Raw genomic sequence first — 22,553 nt, 5'->3', positions numbered from 1 at the left:
AATTTAATTAAAAATTTTAGAAATTTCATGAAATTAAAATTTCTAAATAATGTGCTCAAATAATTTCACATATGTAAAATTAATATTAGTTTTTACGTACTGCAAATGTGTTATTTACATCTTCTTTCATGTATATAATTTTATTCCTTCTCAGTTAAATTAAAAATATTGTGACATCATATTTTTTTTTTTTTTTTTTTAAGGTATCGTTTTTATTGAGGTAGTTTTTTAGTTTTAGTTTTAATGCTTAGATTTATACCAAATGAAATGAGAAATGCCACCTTGACAACTGAATGAAATAAAATAAGATCAAGTATTTCACTTAAGTTATGTTTATTTTAATGTAGTGAAAATTTTTGTATGGTTTTAGTTTAAGTTAACTAAACTACCGCTGGTTTGTAACTGTGCTGTACCTCTGATCTTATGGATGACAAGGTCCACCTTCCCGTAGGTGCCCTTCCCCAGCTCCCGTATGACTTCATAGTATTTGTTGACCTCCACCTTCTCCAGGTTTTGAGCTGCGAAGAGCTGCAGTTCCTCCAGGATGTCGACGGACACGCGTGAGACGACGGGAGAGGAGCTCATTCTGCTGACGGTCGCTCTGCCTTACTGCAACACAAAGAACAAGGAAACGCATTTCAGTTGAGGAGCCGCCTTCCTCTGCTGAGGACTGAGCAGTGGTCTGCCGCAGGGAATGTAATTATCCTGCAGATAAGGGACACGTCCTCTGAGGAGAGGGATTTCAGTTCCCCTCATCTAACCTGCTGATCTCTCCAGCGCTTCATGCCTCAGCAGCCTCGCTCTCGCAGTGTTTGGGTGCAGTGGCTTATGTAATATTATAATCGTCTGGACTTTACAGGCTCCGTCTTGAATATTTATCATTTTGTTACATTTTAAAGCAGAGCTCGACTGTTTACAAGTCAGATCTGACCTGCTGTTGCGTAACCGATTGAATAAGATGGTCAAATTAGTTCAAATTAATTTTAGAAGATTTAGTATTTGTTACGTCACACTTTTTCTGCATCAACCTACTGATCATGTGATTTAAGATGGTCCAAAATGCATCTTGAGCTTCAACGCAAGAATATCTAACCATCAGCATAAAGAGAAGACCGAGAAAAATTGCTAGATATATTACACATTTATGCGAGTGCAATATTAATTGCGTACCGTTCAATAAGTTCAGTGACTTTTAAACACAACATTGCCAATTACTTTGTCTGTTTCTCCATTACAGAACAACAGCAGAGCAACACACAGATGCAGTGTTTTCTGAATGAATCAGTGTTTTGAATAAAAAGGTTGAATGAATAATTCAATGACTCACTCAGCCGTTTCGTTCCTGAATGAATCAGGGTTTTGATGAGTTGGTTGAGTGAGTGATTCAATGACTCAGTCATTGAAACATTCATTCAGCTGATTTCTTCAGAAACACTGATTTATTCGGGAATGAAACAACTGACTGTCACTTCTTTTATTTCTAAATAAATCTGTGATTTTGGATGAATCAGATGAACAAATGATTCAGTGACTCACATGTTTTTATAATTTGAATAAATCTGTGTTTCTAAACAAATCAGTTGAATTAATGATTCAGTGATTCAGTCACTTGCTTAATTCCCAAATGAATCAGAGTTTTGGAGAGAAACAGCTAAATGAATGATACAGTGACTCAGTCACCTGTTTTGTTTCTGAATGAATAAGTGTTTTTCAACAAATCGTTTAAATGAATGATTCAACAACTCCGTCACTTGTTTCATTCTCAAATGAATCAGTGTTTTGGGCAGAAACAGAATGAATGAATGATTCAGTGATTCAGTCACTCGTTTCATTCCCACATGACTCAGCGTTTTAGAATAAAACGGTTGAATGAATGATTCAGTAACTCAGTCACCCGTTTCATTCCCAAACGAATCAGCCTTTTGAACGAATTAGTTCAAGTCACCTACTAGAGTAATGATGTAACCTGCAGAAAGAGTCAATGAAAAGTCCCCACCACGAACAGAGACTGTCTGGAACAAACACAAACAAGTGGAGTGATACGAACATCCCGCTGCTATTTGACAGGGATATCAGCACTCTTGGAACGACTCAGCCAATCAGATTCAAGGAACAGAACTAACCTAATCAGCCACAACCGTTGTTCAGTGTTGTCAAAATAGTTAAATTACCCCCAATTACTCAGTCTGGCTTATACATCAGCCAAGTCCACTCATTCTAATCTTATTATTACATTGGAAAACAGTAATACATACATAATGCCTGAATCACAGCCCATCTGTCCCTCAGCAGCATAAACCATTAGTTACTGCCAGTGGAGCAGAAGCGCTTAGCACTGCAGGTTAAACAGCCGTGATGGTTTTGGTGTGAGTCACGTCAACTCACATTTATTTCTATAGCACTTTATACAATGCAGGATGTTTCAAAGCAGTTTCACAGTAATAAACAGACAGATTCTTCATTTTGAAACAACTTCGACAATGGAACAGACTTTCTTATTCACAGCTTATGTTATCGATCGTACACCTGCATTACACATTACATGTCATGACACCTTCCTTCTGCATGCACAGAAAACATCAATACATATTTCTGAATAATGCAAGGCTCTGGTGATCTGGGTGGTTGCCAGGGCACAGAAATGTGGGTTGCTAAGGTGCTCAGAGTGGATGATTAGATAACTCACCTCTCTTTAACAAACGGCATGACTTCAGCTGTCTTTCACATTAACGGTGCATGACAAGTTGCATGCTAAATACTTGAGACTAGGGGTTGCACCGACTAGTCGACTTCAATGCTCTGCCATGACGCTTTAAGCTTGACGTCGACTAGTCGCTGGTCCTATAGAGGGCGCAACAGGATAAGAAATCTTTGAAGGACTTCCACATTTACGCTCCGTTTCCATACAGTTAAAATGACAAATAAATGCATACTCTGCAAGCGCTCCACAAGACATGTGAGATTATATTACTGGATGCTCGAAATTGAACGTGAGAATGCATGTTTTAAACAGCTTATTGTACAGGTAAGTTAATCGCCGTTCTAATCTAATGCGCTGCTGCACTGTAACACACACACACAGGCTACAGACAGTAGCGCGTACAGTTCATTCAGCGCAGAAATGTATTGTCAACACTGTTCTGTGATTTCTCAATAAAATAGCTTAGAAACTGAAAAGTTCAAGCATATATTTCTTAATAACTTTACTGTGCTGCTTTATCTGTATCTGATTTAAAATGAGCAGAAATCTGTGAGAAATATAACGACTTATAGCGAATATAAAGACAAAAGAACTGATAAAAAAGCTGTTATAGGAGCAACAGCCATGTGGGCAGTGCTGTGTCATATGCCATAGCTGTGCACAAGGTGTTTGTCACAGCTCCAGACTTATTTGTTCATTAATGACGTCATCAGCGACTAGTTGATTTCGACTCGACTTTCATCACATAAAAGTCGACTTTAAAAAAATCAGAAGTCGTTCAACCCCTACTTGAGACTTGTTCAAATCCCTCACTAATGACCTGCAGCAGGCTTTATTAAACAGACTTCAAACGCAGTCTGCAAATCTGACACATTCGCACCAGGACTTCATAAAGAGCACAGAACATGGCTGGTGCAATATGACTCACCGGGTCAAATCTGCGAGCGAGTCTATGTGTGGCTCAAGGCAGAGAGATGCAAATATAGAAGATCTCTGCTATAATGTCAAACTTTGACATGCTGATGTACACATTCTGGTACAGGACGTTCTTTGCACACAAAGCAGGCACAGACTTCCTCTGCTTCTCGTCATTAGACAGTCATTTAAAAGCGTGAAACGGTAATGGCTCATTTATTCCCGTGCGCCAGCTATTTTGTCATTCCGCTCGCTCCACGGTTATCACAGCCGCAGCCAGGAAAACGCAGACAAGAGGGAAGAAAAGGAAGGGAAAGTCAAGGGAGGTGAAACATGGGCCTTTAATCTCTCTGTTCTCTCTCAGTGCTTCCACACTAGAATATTCATGTCACTGCCGCTCTGCAGGAGTCAGAGGGGTTTGGGAAAGTAGCAGTGCATTTTCCCAACAAAACACACACACACACGATGGTGAAGGATTTTGATGGAAGACTGGCAGAAAGCCAAGCATAAGCTTTTGCTGATAGAGAAGAGTCACATGACATTTGACCTTTGCAACAAGCTGTTTATCACAGCTCCAGACTTATTTGTTCATTAATGACGTCATCAGCGACTAGTCAACTTCGACTCGACTTTCATCACATAAAAGTCGACTTTAAAAAAATCAGAAGTCGTTCAACCCCTACTTGAGACTTGTTCAAATCCCTCACTAATGACCTGCAGCAGGCTTTATTAAACAGACTTCAAACGCAGTCTGCAAATCTGACACATTCGCACCAGGACTTCATAAAGAGCACAGAACATGGCTGGTGCAATATGACTCACCGGGTCAAATCTGCGAGCGAGTCTATGTGTGGCTCAAGGCAGAGAGATGCAAATATAGAAGATCTCTGCTATAATGTCAAACTTTGACATGCTGATGTACACATTCTGGTACAGGACGTTCTTTGCACACAAAGCAGGCACAGACTTCCTCTGCTTCTCGTCATTAGACAGTCATTTAAAAGCGTGAAACGGTAATGGCTCATTTATTCCCGTGCGCCAGCTATTTTGTCATTCCGCTCGCTCCACGGTTATCACAGCCGCAGCCAGGAAAACGCAGACAAGAGGGAAGAAAAGGAAGGGAAAGTCAAGGGAGGTGAAACATGGGCCTTTAATCTCTCTGTTCTCTCTCAGTGCTTCCACACTAGAATATTCATGTCACTGCCGCTCTGCAGGAGTCAGAGGGGTTTGGGAAAGTAGCAGTGCATTTTCCCAACAAAACACACACACACACGATGGTGAAGGATTTTGATGGAAGACTGGCAGAAAGCCAAGCATAAGCTTTTGCTGATAGAGAAGAGTCACATGACATTTGACCTTTGCAACTAATATGTGACCCTGGAGCACAAAAGCAGTCTTAAGTCGCTGGGGTATATTTGTAGCAATAGCCAACAATACATTGTACGAGTCAAAATTGTAGATTTTTCTTTCATGCCAAAAATCATTAGGATATTAAGTAAAGATCATGTTCCATGAAGATATTTTGTAAATTTCTTACCGAAAATATATCAAAACTTAATTTTTGATTAGTAATATGCATGGCTAAGAACTTCATTTGGACAACTTTAAAGATGATTTTCTCAATATTTAGATTTTAAATACTGTACATTTAGTCCATTTCTATGGTTCAGTCTTTCTCAAATGTTCACTAGCTCTCTCACAATTAAGCTTTTCAATTTCCCAACACATTGCATAAGACATTTAAATTAAAAAGCCTCGCAGGGGAAATACCAGAAGTCATTTACTGTGGCAGTACCATGGTATAATGTCTGTATACTGTGGTACTTTTTAAGCATACCATGCAACTATATTCATTAACATGCCATGGCACTTCAGAATACAACTGGAAAAATGTTGTTTTTAACAACACACACGTCAAAAAATGTACAGTATCACCACTATATCCAAAAACATGGTGCTAGTTTGTTAATGATTGCATGTTTATTATTAAAACTGATTGAAGAATGAACATGTTGGACAATACTGTAAATATCTAGTGAAGCAAGCAGTGAACAGGAGGTCATGTGGAGCGGCTTTAATAATTAAAAACTGTGACTCTCACACCTTGTGTTCAAACCACAGGGGTGTGAAAGACAATCAAGCCAGCAAATCCCTTATCGCACATTAACGTTCATTTCCCAGAATGCGCAGGACGGATGTGTGGTTGTTGTTTTCCGGCAGGCATGTGCAAACAGAGATCAGTCTGTCTCTCAAACAGAAAACGAATGTGCAGAACTGAAGCATTGCATGAGTTTGTGTTTGCATTCAGCAGCAGAGAGCTCAGGGCCAGGGAATGTAAATTGCACTTCTGTCCAGCGTCCACTAGAGGAGATCAGCATCTAACCACTCTTATTCCCCAGACCGGTCTGCTCATTTTTCATCAGGACTCTGACAGCATCCATTTAACGCTGTTGAGTTCTGGGTGACCTGCGGATACCTGCAGACTCATACTATCCGCACTGAGAACAACAGCAGCAGCACACACACACACACACACAGACAGTGCTGCCTGCAGTCTGCAGCCACACACACACTTAAAAGGGGAATACGTTTACATGGTGAACAGGGCAAAAGGAAATGTATCCATAGGTCCAATGCATATAAAATAAACACACACACACACATTATTATATATATATATATATATATATATGATAAGATTTGTATTATTTTTTAGCCGAATAACAATTTATTAATCATTATATAATAATAATTATTATTATTAATCCAATTCGCTGTATTAAGTGAATAATAATAAGAAAAACAACAACAATAATCATTTTATTATTATCAATTTTATTATTATTGCTCGTGTTCATGCTTCAATTTGTATTAATAAATAATTCTTTTAAAAGCAGCATAAGGGCATTATTCTGCAGAGCTGATTAAGGTCGTCTGGTAGCGGTAGCCTCAGGTTATTATAACATAAATCCTTCAGTCTTGAGCAGGACAGATCATTTTTATCGAGCATTATGCATCAATTCCACGTCAAAATATATCAGTTGCTGCAATATTATAATAATGTTGACAATCAAGCGGAATGCACTCACCATGAAATCCGTCCAGAGCCGCAGTTCTTCTGTTTCGAGGCAGAAATACCGCAGTGAGAGTCTCTCTCTTCCCCGCATCTGTGTCTCGGTGCTGCTGAGAATTAACTCACCCGGCGCGGATCCCACCGCCTGCGACGCACTACTGAGACAGAGACGGGCTGATGAAACCCCGCCCACTGCGCGCATCAGCCACTAACAGCGCAGGTCACTCCCTCGCGTCACCTGATTACACTCCACCCACTGCGAGCGTCAGCCAATAGCAGCACGAGTCGCTCCCTCACGTCAGGTCTGAGGCTTTATATTTTAAACGCATTTTATTAGTATGTCTTTTTATTTTTAAAAGCTTAGCTTTATTAGCCTTAGTTTTTTTTTAGCTCTATCTTTAAGGCTGTACGTTTAGAACTACATGTATTTTAATGTTCAGTGCCAGTGAAAAAATATATACATTTAATTAGATTTTTTTTTTTTTTTTAAATACAAACTAAAGGCCAATCAGTTTCTTGGTTTTTGGTTATAAAGTAAAACCTAAAAATAACCATTAGAGAACGTTCTGTATAGGTTCTCTTTAGGTTGTCGCAAAAAAATATTCCAGCACCGTTCTAGCAAAGATAGTTTTTGGTTCTATAATGATATTTTATTGAAAAATAAATAAAGAAAAGAAAAGAAAGAAAGAACCAATTAGGAACCATATGTTAATGTTAGGGGAATGTTTTGTTTGCTGGGACGTTTTACAGTAATCAATAGTACACCACAGATGCCGGTCACAGAGCTGGACTTGTTTTGAACCTGGAACATTCCTTCAAAGAGAAAATCACTATTTCAGACATTACATCAGTTCCTTAATCACAACCTCTTATGACATCATGTGAAAACAATCAGATCCAGCAGCATGATCTTTCATTAAAGGGACAGCTCACCCAAGAAACCTGTAAACGTTTCTTCCTCCTGTTGAGCACAAAACAAGTCATTTTGAAGACTGTTGGAAATCAAACAGCTGACGGCAGCCATTGACTTCAATGACATTTTTTCAAGTCAATGGCAACCGTCAGCTGTTTGGTTACCAACATTCTTTAGAATATCTTAAGAAACTCGTACGTTTGGAACAAGTAGAGGGTTCAAAATTTCCAGCATTTTTTTTTTCTTGGTTGTATGAACGTTATATATAAGGGAATGTTGCATTTTAGTATTTTGCAAACTTGATAGTTACTTTTGAATGTTCTCTGAAACATCTGAAATTAACATTCATGTTTAAATAAGTTAGACAAACTAAAATGTTTCAGAAAAATGTTCCATGAATGACGTATAAATGTTTTTGTGCTAACATTTTAAATGAACGTTCTACTAAAATTACTGGAAGAATGTTTGGAGGAACATTCTCTGTTAGTTGGGTCCATAAAGATCTAAAAGTGAAACCATTCCAAATCTCTTCATTTTCAGAACATTTCTTTTATTTACTGAACTGATTATGGCAATCCAAAGAGTGAAGTTATACTTTTACAGTAGAGCTTATGAAAGAATCGACGCAAAACCTGTGCTTTGAATACATGACCAAACATGCGAATAGAGAAAATGTTGATTCTTTAAAACATTTAACTGGCCACTAAAATTGTGCAATCGCACATATCAGTACAAACAGTGTCAGTAGTTACAAAAATAAAATAATTGATGAACAGAATCGAGTGCAAACAGGCAGAATTGTACATCTAGCATAGGTCAGAAATGTTATTCTAAAACAACTCAAGATTTTCAATAAGACTAAAGATGGCTACACGAATAAAAACAATTCCAGAGACTTGGAGTGCAGATGCTGCGCGAGATTCTTGATGCGACAGAGACGAACGTGCTGCACATCTCCAGCGCCGTACACTCGATATATGTGATATCGCTCCTTCTCCTTCAGTGCCAAATCCAGCTCGTTCGCAGACATGTGGATGAAGTGTCGATCTCGCCTGACCGTCGTCTTCACCTCCACGAAGACTTCTTGCGTGCTCCCGTTATTTGCGAAGGTCAGCTTGAAGTCGCATGCACGGCCGCTCTCTCCTTTCTCGTTGAACCAGGTGATTTGACTGGGGCCGCCGTTCTCTCTCCAGTGCGTGAGGAAGGAGTGAACCAGCTGCTCTCCCCACTGTCCGATGCTGGCCGTGTCTTCTTTGTCTTTAGGCAGCACCAGGGTTTGAGGCATGGTGCAATCCAGCAGCAGATCCTCCAGCACGTCCTCCAGAACCACGGCTTTGCTCCAGACGGCGCTGTCCAGAGTCATGGGCGGACGCTGCAGGCCTTCAGCTCCCTGGAACTGGCTCAACACCACCTCTGGGGCCTGGGCTGGATTTTGGCTTCTGGAAAGAAGTGAAATCATTTCAAAATCTATTGAAATTTGGTCGGTCAAGCAATTTATATTTTTAACCTAATTATTGCATGATGTTGATTAATTAATTGCACATCAATTTTGGCTAAGGAAATTGAAAATTCCCCCCAATCGGTCATTTAAAGTCATTATTGTGTTAAATGAGATAAGCGTTGAACGTAGCTTTAGAAAGAAAAATTTTAATTCAGCATTGCATAAATAATGACAATGTTTTTTTGTTTGAAATTAAATATTAAACTATGATTTTTTTTTTTTTTTTTTAATTTGAAAAATTGAAATTTAATTGACACTGTCTTAATGGGTGAGTCATTGAATCATTCACTCAACCAATTCATTCAGAAACAAAGTGATGTCTCTCTGAATGAGTCACTGAATCATTCGCTCGCTATGTTTGTTCAAACCAAGGACTCATTCAGTAACGAATGATTAGAACTATTTTTGTTGACAAAATTGAAACAGACAATATTGAGCTGAAAATGTAACCCAATATTTATAGAACTGTTGTATAAATCAACATCATATTTGCACTGGTGCAGATATTGAGGAAACACTGCACTCTCGCTGATGTGATATTGTTAAACTATATCATATGATATAAATATAACAGGGTCATTTTTTGCACTCGTATCTTGAAATTTAGACTCATATAACTGCATTCTAATAGGCTTCATCACACAGTCCATTGTCCTGCATCGTGTTCGTCAGCAACTGCATCAATGTAAGATGATGGACAGGTGTTGCATTAAATGTCTAAACACGTTTTTTTTCCATAATTAATCACGCCACACTGAGGAGTCAAAACAACAGCTCTATTTGAAATGCAATAAACAAACCCAATAGTAATCACACATACTGCGGTGTTGAGTGTTCATCATCTGCTGTTGGAGGTGGTGGGTTTGTTTTGTCCACTGTAGTTTCTTCTTCTTCATCTGTAGCGGCGTTTGGTTTCACAGGCTGCCGAGGACTGACCACAGACTGGACATCTTCCCTCCGCTCTGAGCAAACATGTTTAAAAACAGAGATCAGTCAAACCCCTTTTACATTAACTATTTTCTTCATGTCCCTGTGAGATTAATACTTCATTCACGTTCACGATTCTCTGATGTCAGTTAACAGTCACAACATGCAAGTAAACAGTAAAGTATTTAATTTTAGTAAATGTTTTATTATTAAGTTACAATACTAATATTTATGTCTTAATTCTTCACTTTCAAACATTAAACCATCAAGCTTTTATTTTGGCAGTAAACTGCAGGGAGACCTGTTTAGTGGAAAAGTTTCTAAGCGCTTCTTGCTGCAAGCGTTTGTCCACAAAATGCTGAAAATTAAGTTAACATGAAAAAGTGATCCTGGTGGTGCTGCATTCCTTCAAATTCACTGCATGCAGAGATGGAGTTCCTGTGAAGTAGCTCACTGCACTGATCAGTTTTATTTCCATTAAATGTGCAGCCCACGCACTTTTATTAGCTTTTTACTAGCAATTCCCACATGAACCCTCATTTGGGAAACTATTAATTAAATTAAACCATGATGGGGATATTTTTTGGATATTAAAAAAAAAATCTCTACCTTCAAGAATCAAGAGAGCAAAATGCCAGGCCAATAGAGCTGAGCAATACTGAATATTCACTATTTTTATACGTATATACATATATGCAATGAGTATTTTAATTTTAATATCGCTTTTCAGAGCTGTCAATTTCAATCAGTCATTTCAAAACTCATTTGATTGATCACTTAGAATATGGCATGTTTTATATAATTAAAAAGTAAAGATTTATAATTATTACTATATACATTGATATAGATGCATATAAAAGTAATTAAATATCTAGTTAAAAATACTGAAGATTTTTTATGCGTTTTAGTTGCAAATGTATTAAATCTAATTGGCAAACATTTTTGAGGAGAAAAACAAAACAAAAAACATTTTAAAGCCACTTTAAAACCAATACATACATTTCAACACACACACATATATATATATATATATATATATATATATTTTTTTTAGTGGCCATTCCTGACCTGTGGCTCGTGGCGGGACGCTGCTTGGTCTGGGACCCTGTTCATGTTGAGCTCTTGGTTCTGTGTGCAGTGGAGGCTCTGCGGTTCGCTGATGGACACTGATGTTGGACGAGCTCCTCTCGAGACCCAGAGCAGCAGGAGCAGCAGGAGGAGGCCACATCTTCATCACCTCTTCAACAGCCTGACTGCCTGACTCCACAAAACACACATGCATTATGAGCCTGATCAAAACCACAAGATATATACGATATAGCTGAGTTTACATAGTGCGATTGCAACAGCCAGCGCTCTGAATATATATTCATTAGTCTCCATCCACAGTCTGTACCTGAACTGCTGCCACCTGTTTTACTGAGAGAGGCTTTCGGTGGCCAGCAAACCAGCCGGTCCTCTTTATTGTGTTGTGTCTGCATTTCCTCCTCCTGCACGTCTCCTGACGGCCGGACCAGAGACAGCACTGCAAACACAAGCAGCACAATTACAGCTGAACCGCCACATCACAAAAACTGACCCAAATAGGTCTCGCTGTACAGTGGTTATTAAAGTGTGTGGCTGATGTGCAGCTGAGCAGAGACAGCTCTTCCCTTCGCCCTGGCAACAGCTGCGAACAAACCCCCATTAGCATATGTGCACTATGCTTGTGTGCGTGAGCGCGATGAAATGAGGGCAAGCGGCGCAGATTAAACTGGAGGAGAAATCAAAGGGATCAAATGCAGCTGTGCAGACGATGCGTTCAAAGCTCTGTGAGCGAGAGCAGCTGGACTCACTGTCTGTCCCTTACCGTCGCCTCAGTTCAGGCACGTGAAGAGAGATGCTTACCGATGGTTTCTGCTTTTACTTCCACTGGCGCCGGCACCTCCCATGGTTCCTCATTTGCAGGGAGTTCTCGAGTGTTTTCTCTGTCCAGAAACCTCTTTAAATCAGCTCGGTTCTGAGTTACAGCAAGACAAGTCACATAACATCATGTGATGGAAGCATTTCATTGTGTTGTAATTACAATTATTGTAATGCCAACTACTTAATGTCAGTCACAATAAATTACTAAACTACACTAATTCTAATACAAAAAATATATATTATATTAATAATATAATTTTAAGATCATTTTATTTCAAATACCCTAAATTAATGTCATCAACATTATTATGTTTTTGGGTAGTCATGCTACACCTTACCTTTGACTTGTCATAAAAAGTTCATTTGATCTAATATTTTGGCCTCTCTATGATACATATTTCCTATTTTGTTTTTTTTTTTGTTTTTTTTTCTGCACCACGACTTTGATTTGGCAAACATTTTTTATATTAATAAGCAATAAATTCATTTAGTGTTCTTAATTTCTTTTCTAATTTATGCATGGCTCGGGGGCACAATTAAATTAATTTCAAGACCCTATTTTTTATAATTAAACAAATGTGTTAAACTTTGAATACACCTGGCACAGCTCTTTTCTATGATCTCTGGAGTCACGATCAGATGAGTCACTCGTGCACCTTTGTGAAAACTGGCCTGACGCCCATCACAACGACTCCAAGAGTGTCTATATCACACCAGGTGAGAGAAAACCCTCTATATAGCCTAATCCAACACACCAGCAACAACAATACACAGTCTAGCAATTCACTTAAGAGGCAGCATTTAGTGTTTTGAAGGCCATTCATTTTGTCTGAGCTCTCAATCCCTAAATCTGTTTTTTGTAAACAAGGACAGAGTCACCTTGGACAAACAGCTAGCATTACTTGTGTGTATGTGTGTGTGTGTGTGTGTGTGTGAATGAATATGCTGCTGTTGTTCCTCAGACGGCCTGCAGACTCATTTTAATCACATTCCGACTCTAAACCACACTCCAATGGTTCCTTCAAGGTAACTTGGAGGGGTGAGGAGTCCAAGTCGCAACATCTAGTTACTGGGGTGCCTCAGGGCTCAGTTCTTGGAACATTTCTCTTCTCTGTCTACATGGCATCACTAGGCTCTGTCATTCAGAACATGCCTTTTCATATCACTGCTATGCTGATGACACTCAACTCTACCTCTCATACCATCCTGACAATCCGACAATAGCTGCTCGCATCTCAGCATGTCTAACAAACATTTCTTACTGGATGAAGAACCATCACCTTCAACTCAACCATGCCAAGACAGAACTGCTTGTGGTTTCAGCCAACACAACACTTCATCACATTTTCTTCCATCCAGCTAGGTGCATCAACCATAACTCCTTCAAGGACAGCCAGGAACCTTGGAGTAATCATTGATGATCAGCTGAATTTCACAGAGTCGTAGTCAATTAACCTTTATTTATATAGCGCTTTTAACAATACAGATTGTGTCAAAGCAGCGTTACAGTATTAAATGGAAAAATAGTGTGTAACAATGCAAAAGGACAACAGTAAACACAATTTTAACCATTTTTAGTTAAAGTCAGTTCATTATTGATTCAGTGATGTCATCATCCAGCTCAGTTCAGTTCAAATAGTATCTGTGCAATCAAGTTGACGATATCGCTGGCAATTAAGTGTCCCCAACTAAGCAAGCCAGAGGCAACAGTGGCAAGGAAAATCGGTGAAAGAAATGGAGAAAAAAACCTTGGGAGAAACCAGGCTCAGTCGGGGGCCAGTTCTCCTCTGGCCAGACGAAACCAGCAGTTTAATTCCAGGCTGCAGCAAAGTCAGACTGTGCAGAGGAGCCACATTGTTAGAACTGCCTGGTCCTGCAGATTTTCCTTATACAACATTAGGAAGATCAGGCACTTTCTTTCGGAACATGCTACAAAACTCCTTGGTCAACTTCTTGTTCTGTCTAGACTGGACTAATTGTAACGCTCTCTTGGCAGGACTTTCAGCCAAACCTCTACAACTAATCCAGAATGCGGCAGATTAGTCTTTAATGAGCCGAAAAGAACGCACGTCACACCTCTGTTCATCAATTTGCACTGGCTACCAATAGCTGCTCGCATAAATTTCAAGGAATTGATGTTTGCCTATAAAACCCACCACTGGCTCTGCTCCCCTTTAACTGAATTCACTACTTCAGACTTATGTGCCCTATAGAAGCTTGCGTTCTGCAAGTGAACGGCGCATTATAGTGCTATCCCAAAGAGGCACAAAATCCCTTTCACAGACTTTTACATTAACTGTTCCCTCCTGGTTGAATGCTCGGCCCAACTCAATCCGAGCAGCTGAGTCTTAAGACATCTTCAAGAAATGGCAAAAACACATCTCTTCCATCTTCCATCTAGAGTTAGACCCTCTAACTTTAGCACTCTCTATTCTAATTCTATTTTATCTATTTGTTTTCTATGTATTAATTATAAAAAAAATACTAACTTTGACCCTCTAACACTAGCTCTAGCTATTCTATTTCTTTTCTATATACTTTTTATTCTTTTTATTTATTATATTAAAAAAATATTGCTATGTGTACTGCATTAGACTAACCGGGACTTGTCACAGCACTTATATATCGCTGCTCTTTAGTTGGTTTGATTGCTTCTATTGTCCTCATTTGTAACTCACTTTGGATAAAAGCATCTGCTAAATGATTAAATGTAAAAGTAATGTAAATGATTTTAACTTTATACTCACATTTACGCATGTCACAAGGCCCTGGAGGAAGCGCTCTAGCTCTTTAGCAAAGCTCTTGTCTGTGGTGAACAGTTTCACCAGCTCTCTGCAATAATACACAGACAGATGAGTTACGAACATGAGCCTAGAGAAGCATCACATTAGGGATGGGCGATACCACATTTTATTTCCCATACCATACTGTTACTTTCAAAGGCAAGTAACATTGATACCGATAAATAATTTTTTACCAGCCATGAATCTGTATGTGCATCATTTCATTAAAAACATTGGGGAAACATATCTAATTGCAATTATTATTATTTTTTTAAATTTTATTTTTTTTTGTTGATAATTATAAAAATTTTAATAAAAATTATTCCTTTAATACTACTATACTGCAATGTATTTCATAATAACAATTTAATTTAATGAGAATAATAACAAGTATTATTAGTATTATTATTTTATACAACAGTACAATTACAATACTAATATTTATGGTTGTTTTTTCTATGCTTTCAAGCGTTAAACCATAGAACGATTATTTTGGCATAAAACTGCAGGGAAACTTTCAACTTTTAGACTTAACATTTAACAGGGCTTAACTGCAAATTATTAGATTATGTTTTTGTTTACACATGGTTAAAATATGGTTACTGTACTGTTAGTCATGGTAAGTTTTACAACAAATAACAGTTGAACTTCACTGTGGTAAAACATTTTTTTATTCTGACAGTGACTGATTTTTTTTTAACAATTAATTTAACTTTTAAAAATTACTTTAAATGCAAATAAACTGAAATTGTACATAGTTTGAACAATATTTAATAATCTAATCTAATGTAATCTAATCTAATCCAATCACAATTGTAAACCAATTTTAAATTTTAAATGCAACAAACCCAAAAATATTTAGATGGTTAAAAAAAAAAAAAGGCAAAATAACCCAATCTAATGGATCCATATTATGTATTCATATTGTGTGTTCAGTACTGTTTGAAGTACATTTCTTGTTAAACTAAATCTCTGGTTAAAACAAAACACCCTTTAGGATTTTATTTGAATATCAATACTTTCAGTATCGATGATACTTCAGTATGGATCCACCCATCCCTACAGTGCATTTGCTGAATCTCATTGGCAGATGCTGTACCTGCAGATGTCCAGTTTGGCCGAGAGGTGATCTTTATGGATGTACAGCTCTTTTTTGTCTTTTAGGAGACATATAATATCCTCGCTCTCAAAGATCGGGTTCTCAACTGGCACCTCAAGCCGATAGTGAATATACAGCTTCCCAACCTGCAAAAAAAAAAAAACCCCACAAACTTTTCTGGTTTCCTCCCCTGTGAAAGAACATGATGCAACAGCCTGTAATTTGTTGGGTTTGCATTCTGGAGAAAATGCCTCCAGCGTACCTGTCCAAAACTCAGCGAGCGAATGTATTTAGCAATCCCACTCTCCTTCAGCTCACTGTACACGTCATCGAAATCAGTGTTGTGGAAGATGAACCTCTGGATGTAGGGGACGAGCTGCCGCACCAGGGTCTGCACCGCGGGGCAAGGCCTGTAGCTCTCGGTCTGCGCTTCGGTGGTCACGCGCTGGGAGAGCCGCTCCACCCCGCAGATCTCCAGGAATAACTCACGGTCACGCTCACTGAACGCCTCCTTCTCCTGCTTGCCTGAGGACAACAGAGCCAGGAAATTGAGCTGGAAATGGCCCAGATCGTTCATAACAGAGTTAAAAATAAGCATGCATGTCGCATATGACGTCAGTGTTTCCCCATCATAACTACACATCTGCAGGTCCCACATTCAAAGCCCAGCGGGCCAATGCATGAAATAGAGAAGTTTCCATTAGGGGTGTAACATTTACATCTATTCATTTAGCAAACGCTTTTATTCAAAGCGACTTATGATTGAAACATGCAACAAATAATAATAATTAAAAAAAAAAAGATATATACAGTGGGTACGGAAAGTATTCTACTTTTTACAGGATTCTTTGATGAATAAAACATTAAAAAGAACTGCATTTATTTACAATATTTTTTCTAACAATATACACTACCGTTCAAAAGTTTGGGGTCAGTAAAATTGTTATTTTTTGAAAGAATTTAAACTTTTATTCAGCAAGGATGTGTTAAATTGTTAAGAAGTCAGTTTCTTAAGGACCATGTGACACTTTATACTGGAGTAATGGCTGATGGAAATTCAGCTTTGCATCACAGAAATAAATATTTTAAAGGATATTATGTATTATAATAACATTTTGCAAGATTCCGTATTTTTTTTATTTTTTTATCAAATAAATGCAGCCTTGATGAGCATAAGAGACTTCTTTAAAAAACATTACAAGTCTTACTGATCCCAAACTTTTGAACGGCAGTGTGTATATATATATATATATATAAATAATAAAAATAATAAAATAAAGCAATATATTAGAAGACTTGTTTATCCTACGTTTGATGACAGCTAAGCGACAATTTCATATCTTTTTACAAGTTTTAACAACTTTATTTTTGAAATTTATTTATTTTTCTGAATAAATTTATTTTTTCAACTATTTTTTTTTTTCATAATGTCATTATAGGGATACTAGATTTGCCATTTTAAAAGACATTTTAAAAAGCACAGAAGTGTGAAAGACTTTACTGACTGTTGTCGTTGCTTATCTCATTGCACAAGCCAATAATGAGCCATCTTCAAATGATTGATGACTTTTTCATTATTTTTATTTTTTTTATAATATTAAAATAATAAATAGCATTTTCTGTTGTGGATGTCCCAATTGGGATACAGTATTTGCAATTTTCAGAGAGTTTAATTAAATTTTCATGTTATATTTTGCTTGTATTTGTGAGTTAATTCAAGACACTACAGGTAGTAATAAAAAAAAAAAGTTAATTATTTCAATTAAATACAGTACATTTTGACAACTGTTTTGTATTGCAAGTATTATGGAATACATTTCCAGAAATCTGAACATTGGATTAAGCCAGGATCAGTATGCTCACCATATAAAGGCCTTTTTACCAACAAAATTACTTATTTTTTCTATTTCAGAATTCAAATAATATAATGTATAATAATTTTTTTTTTCATTCAAGCTTGTTAAATTAACTTGAGTCAGTCAACTGTGTAATTTTAGCGAAAATTACTATTACAATGCACGAATCATGGTAAACGGCATTGCACACACATTACCTTCATGCCTGGATTTGTTGGCTGCTCTCTTGGCTGCAGACGGCAGGTTGAGCAGACAAACCGAACTATGCGATTTGAAGATCTTCTCCAGGTTTGCGCTGTCTGCGATCATGGGCTTACGAGCTAATGTGACCCAGCCGCTAGTCTTGGTGGGAAACACTCTTTTATGAGACACCATTTCTGTTAAGACCATAAAGATCAAATCAGACATTTGCAGATATCACCACACACACACACACACACACACAGAGTCAGGGCCGGATTTACCTCTTTTCGTGACATAGGCAAAACTCATTTTTGGGCCCCCCTTCCCTATTAATATAATTGGCCTAATATTACCACCCAAGCAAACAAAAATATTTCTAAATCAGTGGAAACCTTTACAGTGTTTTCTATCACAATAAGCGCTTGCGTTCAGTCAATAAAAATCGAATGTAGTTCTTAATTTGTTTGAGAACTGAGAAAGACCGTTCCATACAGGCGCGGCATTGTGGCCACATAACCACTTCGGGAGTGCATTATTTCTCTAATAATTTTAACGGCCTGGAGTCACAACCACCGTTCCATACAGGCGCGGCGTCGTGGCCACATAACCACTTCGGGAGTGCATTATTTCTCTAATAATTTTAACGGCCTGGAGTCACAACCACACATCAAGACATTGTTCAGATGATTTGTTTCAAGACATCTGACATGTTTCCGTCCTAAAATCTTGTGTGTGTTGAACTCATTTTTTTTGCACCTCATCCCAAACCTTCTGTTGCAAATTCCAAAACGTCATTTTAGAGCTAATAACGGAGGCTTCAGCCATTGATATGCAGGCTAATGTAGTCTAATGCGGTTATTAGAGAGAGAGAGAGAGAGAGATTAAGCGCGTGTGAATACATGCATCTGTGCATCTCTCAGCAGCGTTCAGCAGCAGCGTCTACTAATAGCGAATCTTTAAGTTAAACTGCTTTAAGAACCTCGCTACTGAGAAATATCATGTAGCTGTTCAGTTGCGAAACTATTTTATTGATAAATTCGTGGGGCAGCGCTGACATGAAGTTTCTGTTCGCGTCTCCTCGTGTGTGCGCGAGTGTGTGTCTGCACTGTGTGTGAGAGAGACTGGGAGAAAGAAAGCATGATTTCCGTAGCCTACATAAAAAAGGTGGAAGACATGGAAATAGTTTGTCATTTTTTACCCTATTTTTGTTATATTTATTTGCTCAATGTCTTCTGGGGTTTTGGTTCTTTTACTGTTGTAGATATCCCACAGCATAACAAAAATATTACATATCTCTTCATTGTGTTTGGGCCCCCCTGGACGAGCGAGCATAGACACGTGCCTAGAATGCCTATGCGTAAATCCGGCCCTGCACAGAGTTCAGTAGATCTCACCTTTCAGAGAGCTGCAGTAGACTGGGTTGAGCAGAGTGTCCTGATCCTGATCTCCATGAACATGGGTCTTACATTTATCAGCTTTGAGAGAGACAGAAGCACATCAGAGAACATCCAAACAGCAGTTAATGGATGGTTAGGCTGGATATCATTTGGTTTTTACCTAGTTTGGCGAAGACGACAGAGACGTCTTGGACAACATCTCCTGTCGCAAGAGGAGACGCCTCACAAACAGCCTCCAGCAGAGACACGTACTGCTTCATAGACGGACTGGGCTGCACATTCAGAGACTGCAATGATCATAAAGATTCCTTAGGATTCATTTATTTCAGTATTTGCCATATTAAATTGCACTTGATTTGGTAGCATCTAAATTACGTAGCTGAAATTAGTAGGGACTTACGAAATTCAATTTTTTTCCTCTACTTCCATGTTGTTCATTTAATTTTTTTCTGGATTCTGTTTTAGTGGTGTAATTAAATCTTAATCAAAGATCATGTCTTATCAAAGCAAATTAATAATTTATTTTATTTTTTTGTGTTTAAATATTCAAAAAAAAAAATTTTTCTGAAATTCTGTGTTGTTTGTTTGAATTTTTTGGGATTCTGTTTTAATGGTTTAATTAAATTGTAATAATCAAAAAGCATGTCTAATCAATTAAATCAACTGAATAAAAAATTAACAATAATAGTACCCTATTAAACATGTTTTTTTTTTTTTTAAACTGTTATTAATTCACAAAAATACTCAAATTTAATAATGAAAATAATTCCTGGTTTCGGCCAGATTTTATTGACAAAACCTGGAACAGACCTTGAAAAATTTCTTCATGTCCTCCAAATGATTATAAAACGGTGCCAGGACTCTGGGCTCCTGTATGCCGCTGTCAGCCTGTCGAATCAGCTCCTTGTATCTGTGAAACATGCCTGTCGGATCAGACCAGCAAACCTCCTTAAGATGATAGAAGCGCCCAGAGCACCAGTCATCCTTCCTGCATGAGAACAGAGGAGCACAGCTGTTCATGCAAGGTAGTTCTGAAGGAATCTGAGGGTTAAATCCCACATCTGTACCCTGACCTTTCATACTCGATGAAGACAGCAGGTGCATGCTGGAACAGGTCTCGGAGCTTGATGTTAGTGCACTCAGCGGACAGGTATCGATACAATGTATGGATGTGATCGACTGTAGTAGTGAAATCTGCTCCTTCAGGATCCTCAGACGGATTGTCAGACACCTTCACGCACCAACGCTTCAGATAGCCAATCATGTCCTCCACATGCACAGTGTGTCTCATTCCTGCATTAACATCAAACATCAACAGAGAGACTTTTTATTGTATCTTACAGCATTCTCTTCAGCTCATCAAGGCTGTATTTATTCGATCAAAAAAAACTGTCAAAATTGTGAAATATTACAATTTAAAATAGCTGTTTTCTATGAGAATCTAAGTAAAAATTTAATTTATTGCTATGATCAAAGCTGTATTTTCAGCATCATTACTCCAGTCTTCAGTGTCACATGATCTTCAGAAATCATTCTAATGTGCTGATTTGCTGCTCAAGAAACATTTCTGATTATTATCAATGTTGAAAACAGTTGTGCTGCTTCATATTTTTGTGGAAACTGTGATACATTTTATTTTTTCAGGATTCTTTGATGAATAGAAAGTTCAAAATAACAGCATTTGTTTGAAATATAAATCTTTTGTAACATTGTAAATGTCTTTACCGTCACTTTTGATCAGTTTAATGTGTCCTTGATGAATTAAAGTATTAATTTCTTTATTTAAATGTATGCATGCTTTATTATTTATATTTTAATAATTATTTCTGACTCCAATCTTTAGAAAAGTAGTGTATGCCCCAAAAAAATGAGGGCAAAATTAGTCAATTTCCTTTTTTTGTGCATCAATTAATTGCACATATAAGACTATAAATGCATTAAGTATGCATTTATGCATTACTCAAGTATGCTTGTGTATGCTTAAGTATGTATCAAGAAAATTAAAAGGGTTTATTTTGATTCCATATTGACTACAAATCAATACTGTCTTAACACGTGTAATACTGAAGCTATGAGCTATTAAGATCACATACTGATCAGCAATTATTATTATGGTGTTTGTTACAGGTTTTAACTCGGCCCAGTCTCATAATACAGAGTTGATTTTAATTCTGAAGATTGGTAATCCGTACCTATGGCTCTGGTGAATTCGCTGGGCATCTGAGCGCCGTGCGCGTAATCGACGTGGGAGCCGAGGAGCTGGTGCACTTCCGCAGAGAAGATGTAGACAGATTTGGGCTGTAGGTAGGAAACGGGCCGGCTCTCGTCCCACGGCGGTCTGCGCGAGGGAACCCAGGACAGCTGCGTGAGGTGATGGTAGAAGGAGGATCTGGCCTCCCTCACAGAGCGGCCCTGACTGTCACAGACCTGAACCCGGAGGTACTGCGAGTACTTCTCTCTGTAACACAACACGACAGGCTCTCATGTACAACAGGCTTTACATCAATAAATAAGAGATTGTCCCATGCATTTTAATGCAAAGGGCCAAAATCAAACTTGATTGAAGTAAATGTTGCATTATATCCAACTATTTTATACTAATGCTTATTACATGTTTATCATTAAAAAATAAATAATTTGTGTTTATGTTTATTAAATTCACTTACATTGTGTTTTACATTGCAATGCAAAAATTTTTTTTTTTTTTTACATCTTTCTATTGCATTTTCTTAACTGGTTACATGCAACAAAAAAAAAAAAAAAAGTGTTATTCAGAAATGAATCACTTTTATGAGTAGTTTAATAAATTCGTCAAAGATTCTCAATTATGAATTAGTTATTAATTTTAATAAATTGGTTGCTAATTCCATCAGAACTCAGAACTTGTTTTTATGACTGTTTACTTAAATTCATTCACATTTTGCACTGTTAATATTTTAATTTTGAAAAGTTTAAATGTGGAACAGACCAGTGTTAGTGTTATTTTAATATCATAGATATATCATCATAGCTTGATAATATTTTAATTAAGATTTTATTTCTATATTTTGTTTTATTTCAATTTTAGTTACATTTTTAGTCATTTTGTTATTTAATTTTTATTAGTTATTTTTTATGTCTATATAATGTCTTTTAATCAGTTTTCATTTGTTTGGTGTTAGTTATTTTAGTACTTTAGGTTAAACTAAATGAAAATAAGATATGTTGCAAAAATATGGCAGAAGAAATAACTAGCAGAAATATGGTTCTTTTTATATATTCTAATTCAGTTAATATTTATTCTATGGTTTTATATATATA

The 22,553-nt window shown here is 37.5% G+C and overlaps 2 protein-coding genes and 1 long non-coding RNA gene across 5 annotated transcripts in view; 1 reads left to right on the top strand and 2 right to left on the bottom strand.

Annotated features, from left to right (window-relative positions):
• The window catches only part of LOC107653995 (uncharacterized), a 13,362-nt gene extending 7,219 nt beyond the window's left edge, over nucleotides 1-6,143 (top strand). Inside the window, exon 3 of the long non-coding RNA XR_001630292.1 lies at nucleotides 6,120-6,143. This is a non-coding gene — a long non-coding RNA (uncharacterized LOC107653995). The remainder of the gene's footprint in view (nucleotides 1-6,119) is intronic.
• The window catches only part of bsk146 (brain specific kinase 146), an 11,941-nt gene extending 5,140 nt beyond the window's left edge, over nucleotides 1-6,801 (bottom strand). The window contains exons 1-2 of the mRNA XM_016440854.1: nucleotides 6,706-6,801; nucleotides 414-609 (exon numbers count right to left, since the gene is read on the bottom strand). Of these exons, the coding sequence (XP_016296340.1) occupies nucleotides 414-585 (172 nt within the window). The 5' untranslated portion in view covers nucleotides 586-609; nucleotides 6,706-6,801. The remainder of the gene's footprint in view (nucleotides 1-413; nucleotides 610-6,705) is intronic.
• A 1,348-nt stretch (nucleotides 6,802-8,149) lies between these two features.
• Nucleotides 8,150-22,553, bottom strand: part of LOC107653992 (uncharacterized) — a 52,438-nt gene continuing 38,034 nt past the window's right edge. For all 3 annotated transcript variants that reach the window (XM_016440852.1, XM_016440851.1, XM_016440853.1), the window contains exons 34-47: nucleotides 21,446-21,711; nucleotides 20,327-20,546; nucleotides 20,064-20,241; nucleotides 19,414-19,540; nucleotides 19,251-19,331; nucleotides 17,871-18,050; nucleotides 16,080-16,342; nucleotides 15,818-15,963; nucleotides 14,683-14,767; nucleotides 11,918-12,029; nucleotides 11,427-11,555; nucleotides 11,099-11,287; nucleotides 9,924-10,065; nucleotides 8,150-9,041 (exon numbers count right to left, since the gene is read on the bottom strand). In XM_016440852.1, the coding sequence (XP_016296338.1) occupies nucleotides 8,471-9,041; nucleotides 9,924-10,065; nucleotides 11,099-11,287; nucleotides 11,427-11,555; nucleotides 11,918-12,029; nucleotides 14,683-14,767; nucleotides 15,818-15,963; nucleotides 16,080-16,342; nucleotides 17,871-18,050; nucleotides 19,251-19,331; nucleotides 19,414-19,540; nucleotides 20,064-20,241; nucleotides 20,327-20,546; nucleotides 21,446-21,711 (2,689 nt within the window). In that variant the 3' untranslated portion in view covers nucleotides 8,150-8,470. The remainder of the gene's footprint in view (nucleotides 9,042-9,923; nucleotides 10,066-11,098; nucleotides 11,288-11,426; nucleotides 11,556-11,917; nucleotides 12,030-14,682; nucleotides 14,768-15,817; nucleotides 15,964-16,079; nucleotides 16,343-17,870; nucleotides 18,051-19,250; nucleotides 19,332-19,413; nucleotides 19,541-20,063; nucleotides 20,242-20,326; nucleotides 20,547-21,445; nucleotides 21,712-22,553) is intronic.

The sequence above is a fragment of the Sinocyclocheilus anshuiensis genome, unplaced genomic scaffold (genome assembly GCF_001515605.1).
Source record: "Sinocyclocheilus anshuiensis isolate Anshui unplaced genomic scaffold, SAMN03320099.WGS_v1.1 scaffold454, whole genome shotgun sequence".
Lineage (NCBI taxonomy): Eukaryota > Metazoa > Chordata > Actinopteri > Cypriniformes > Cyprinidae > Sinocyclocheilus > Sinocyclocheilus anshuiensis.
The sequence above is the reverse complement of the archived record's forward strand: the minus strand, read 5'-3'. Positions and strand labels throughout refer to the sequence as shown.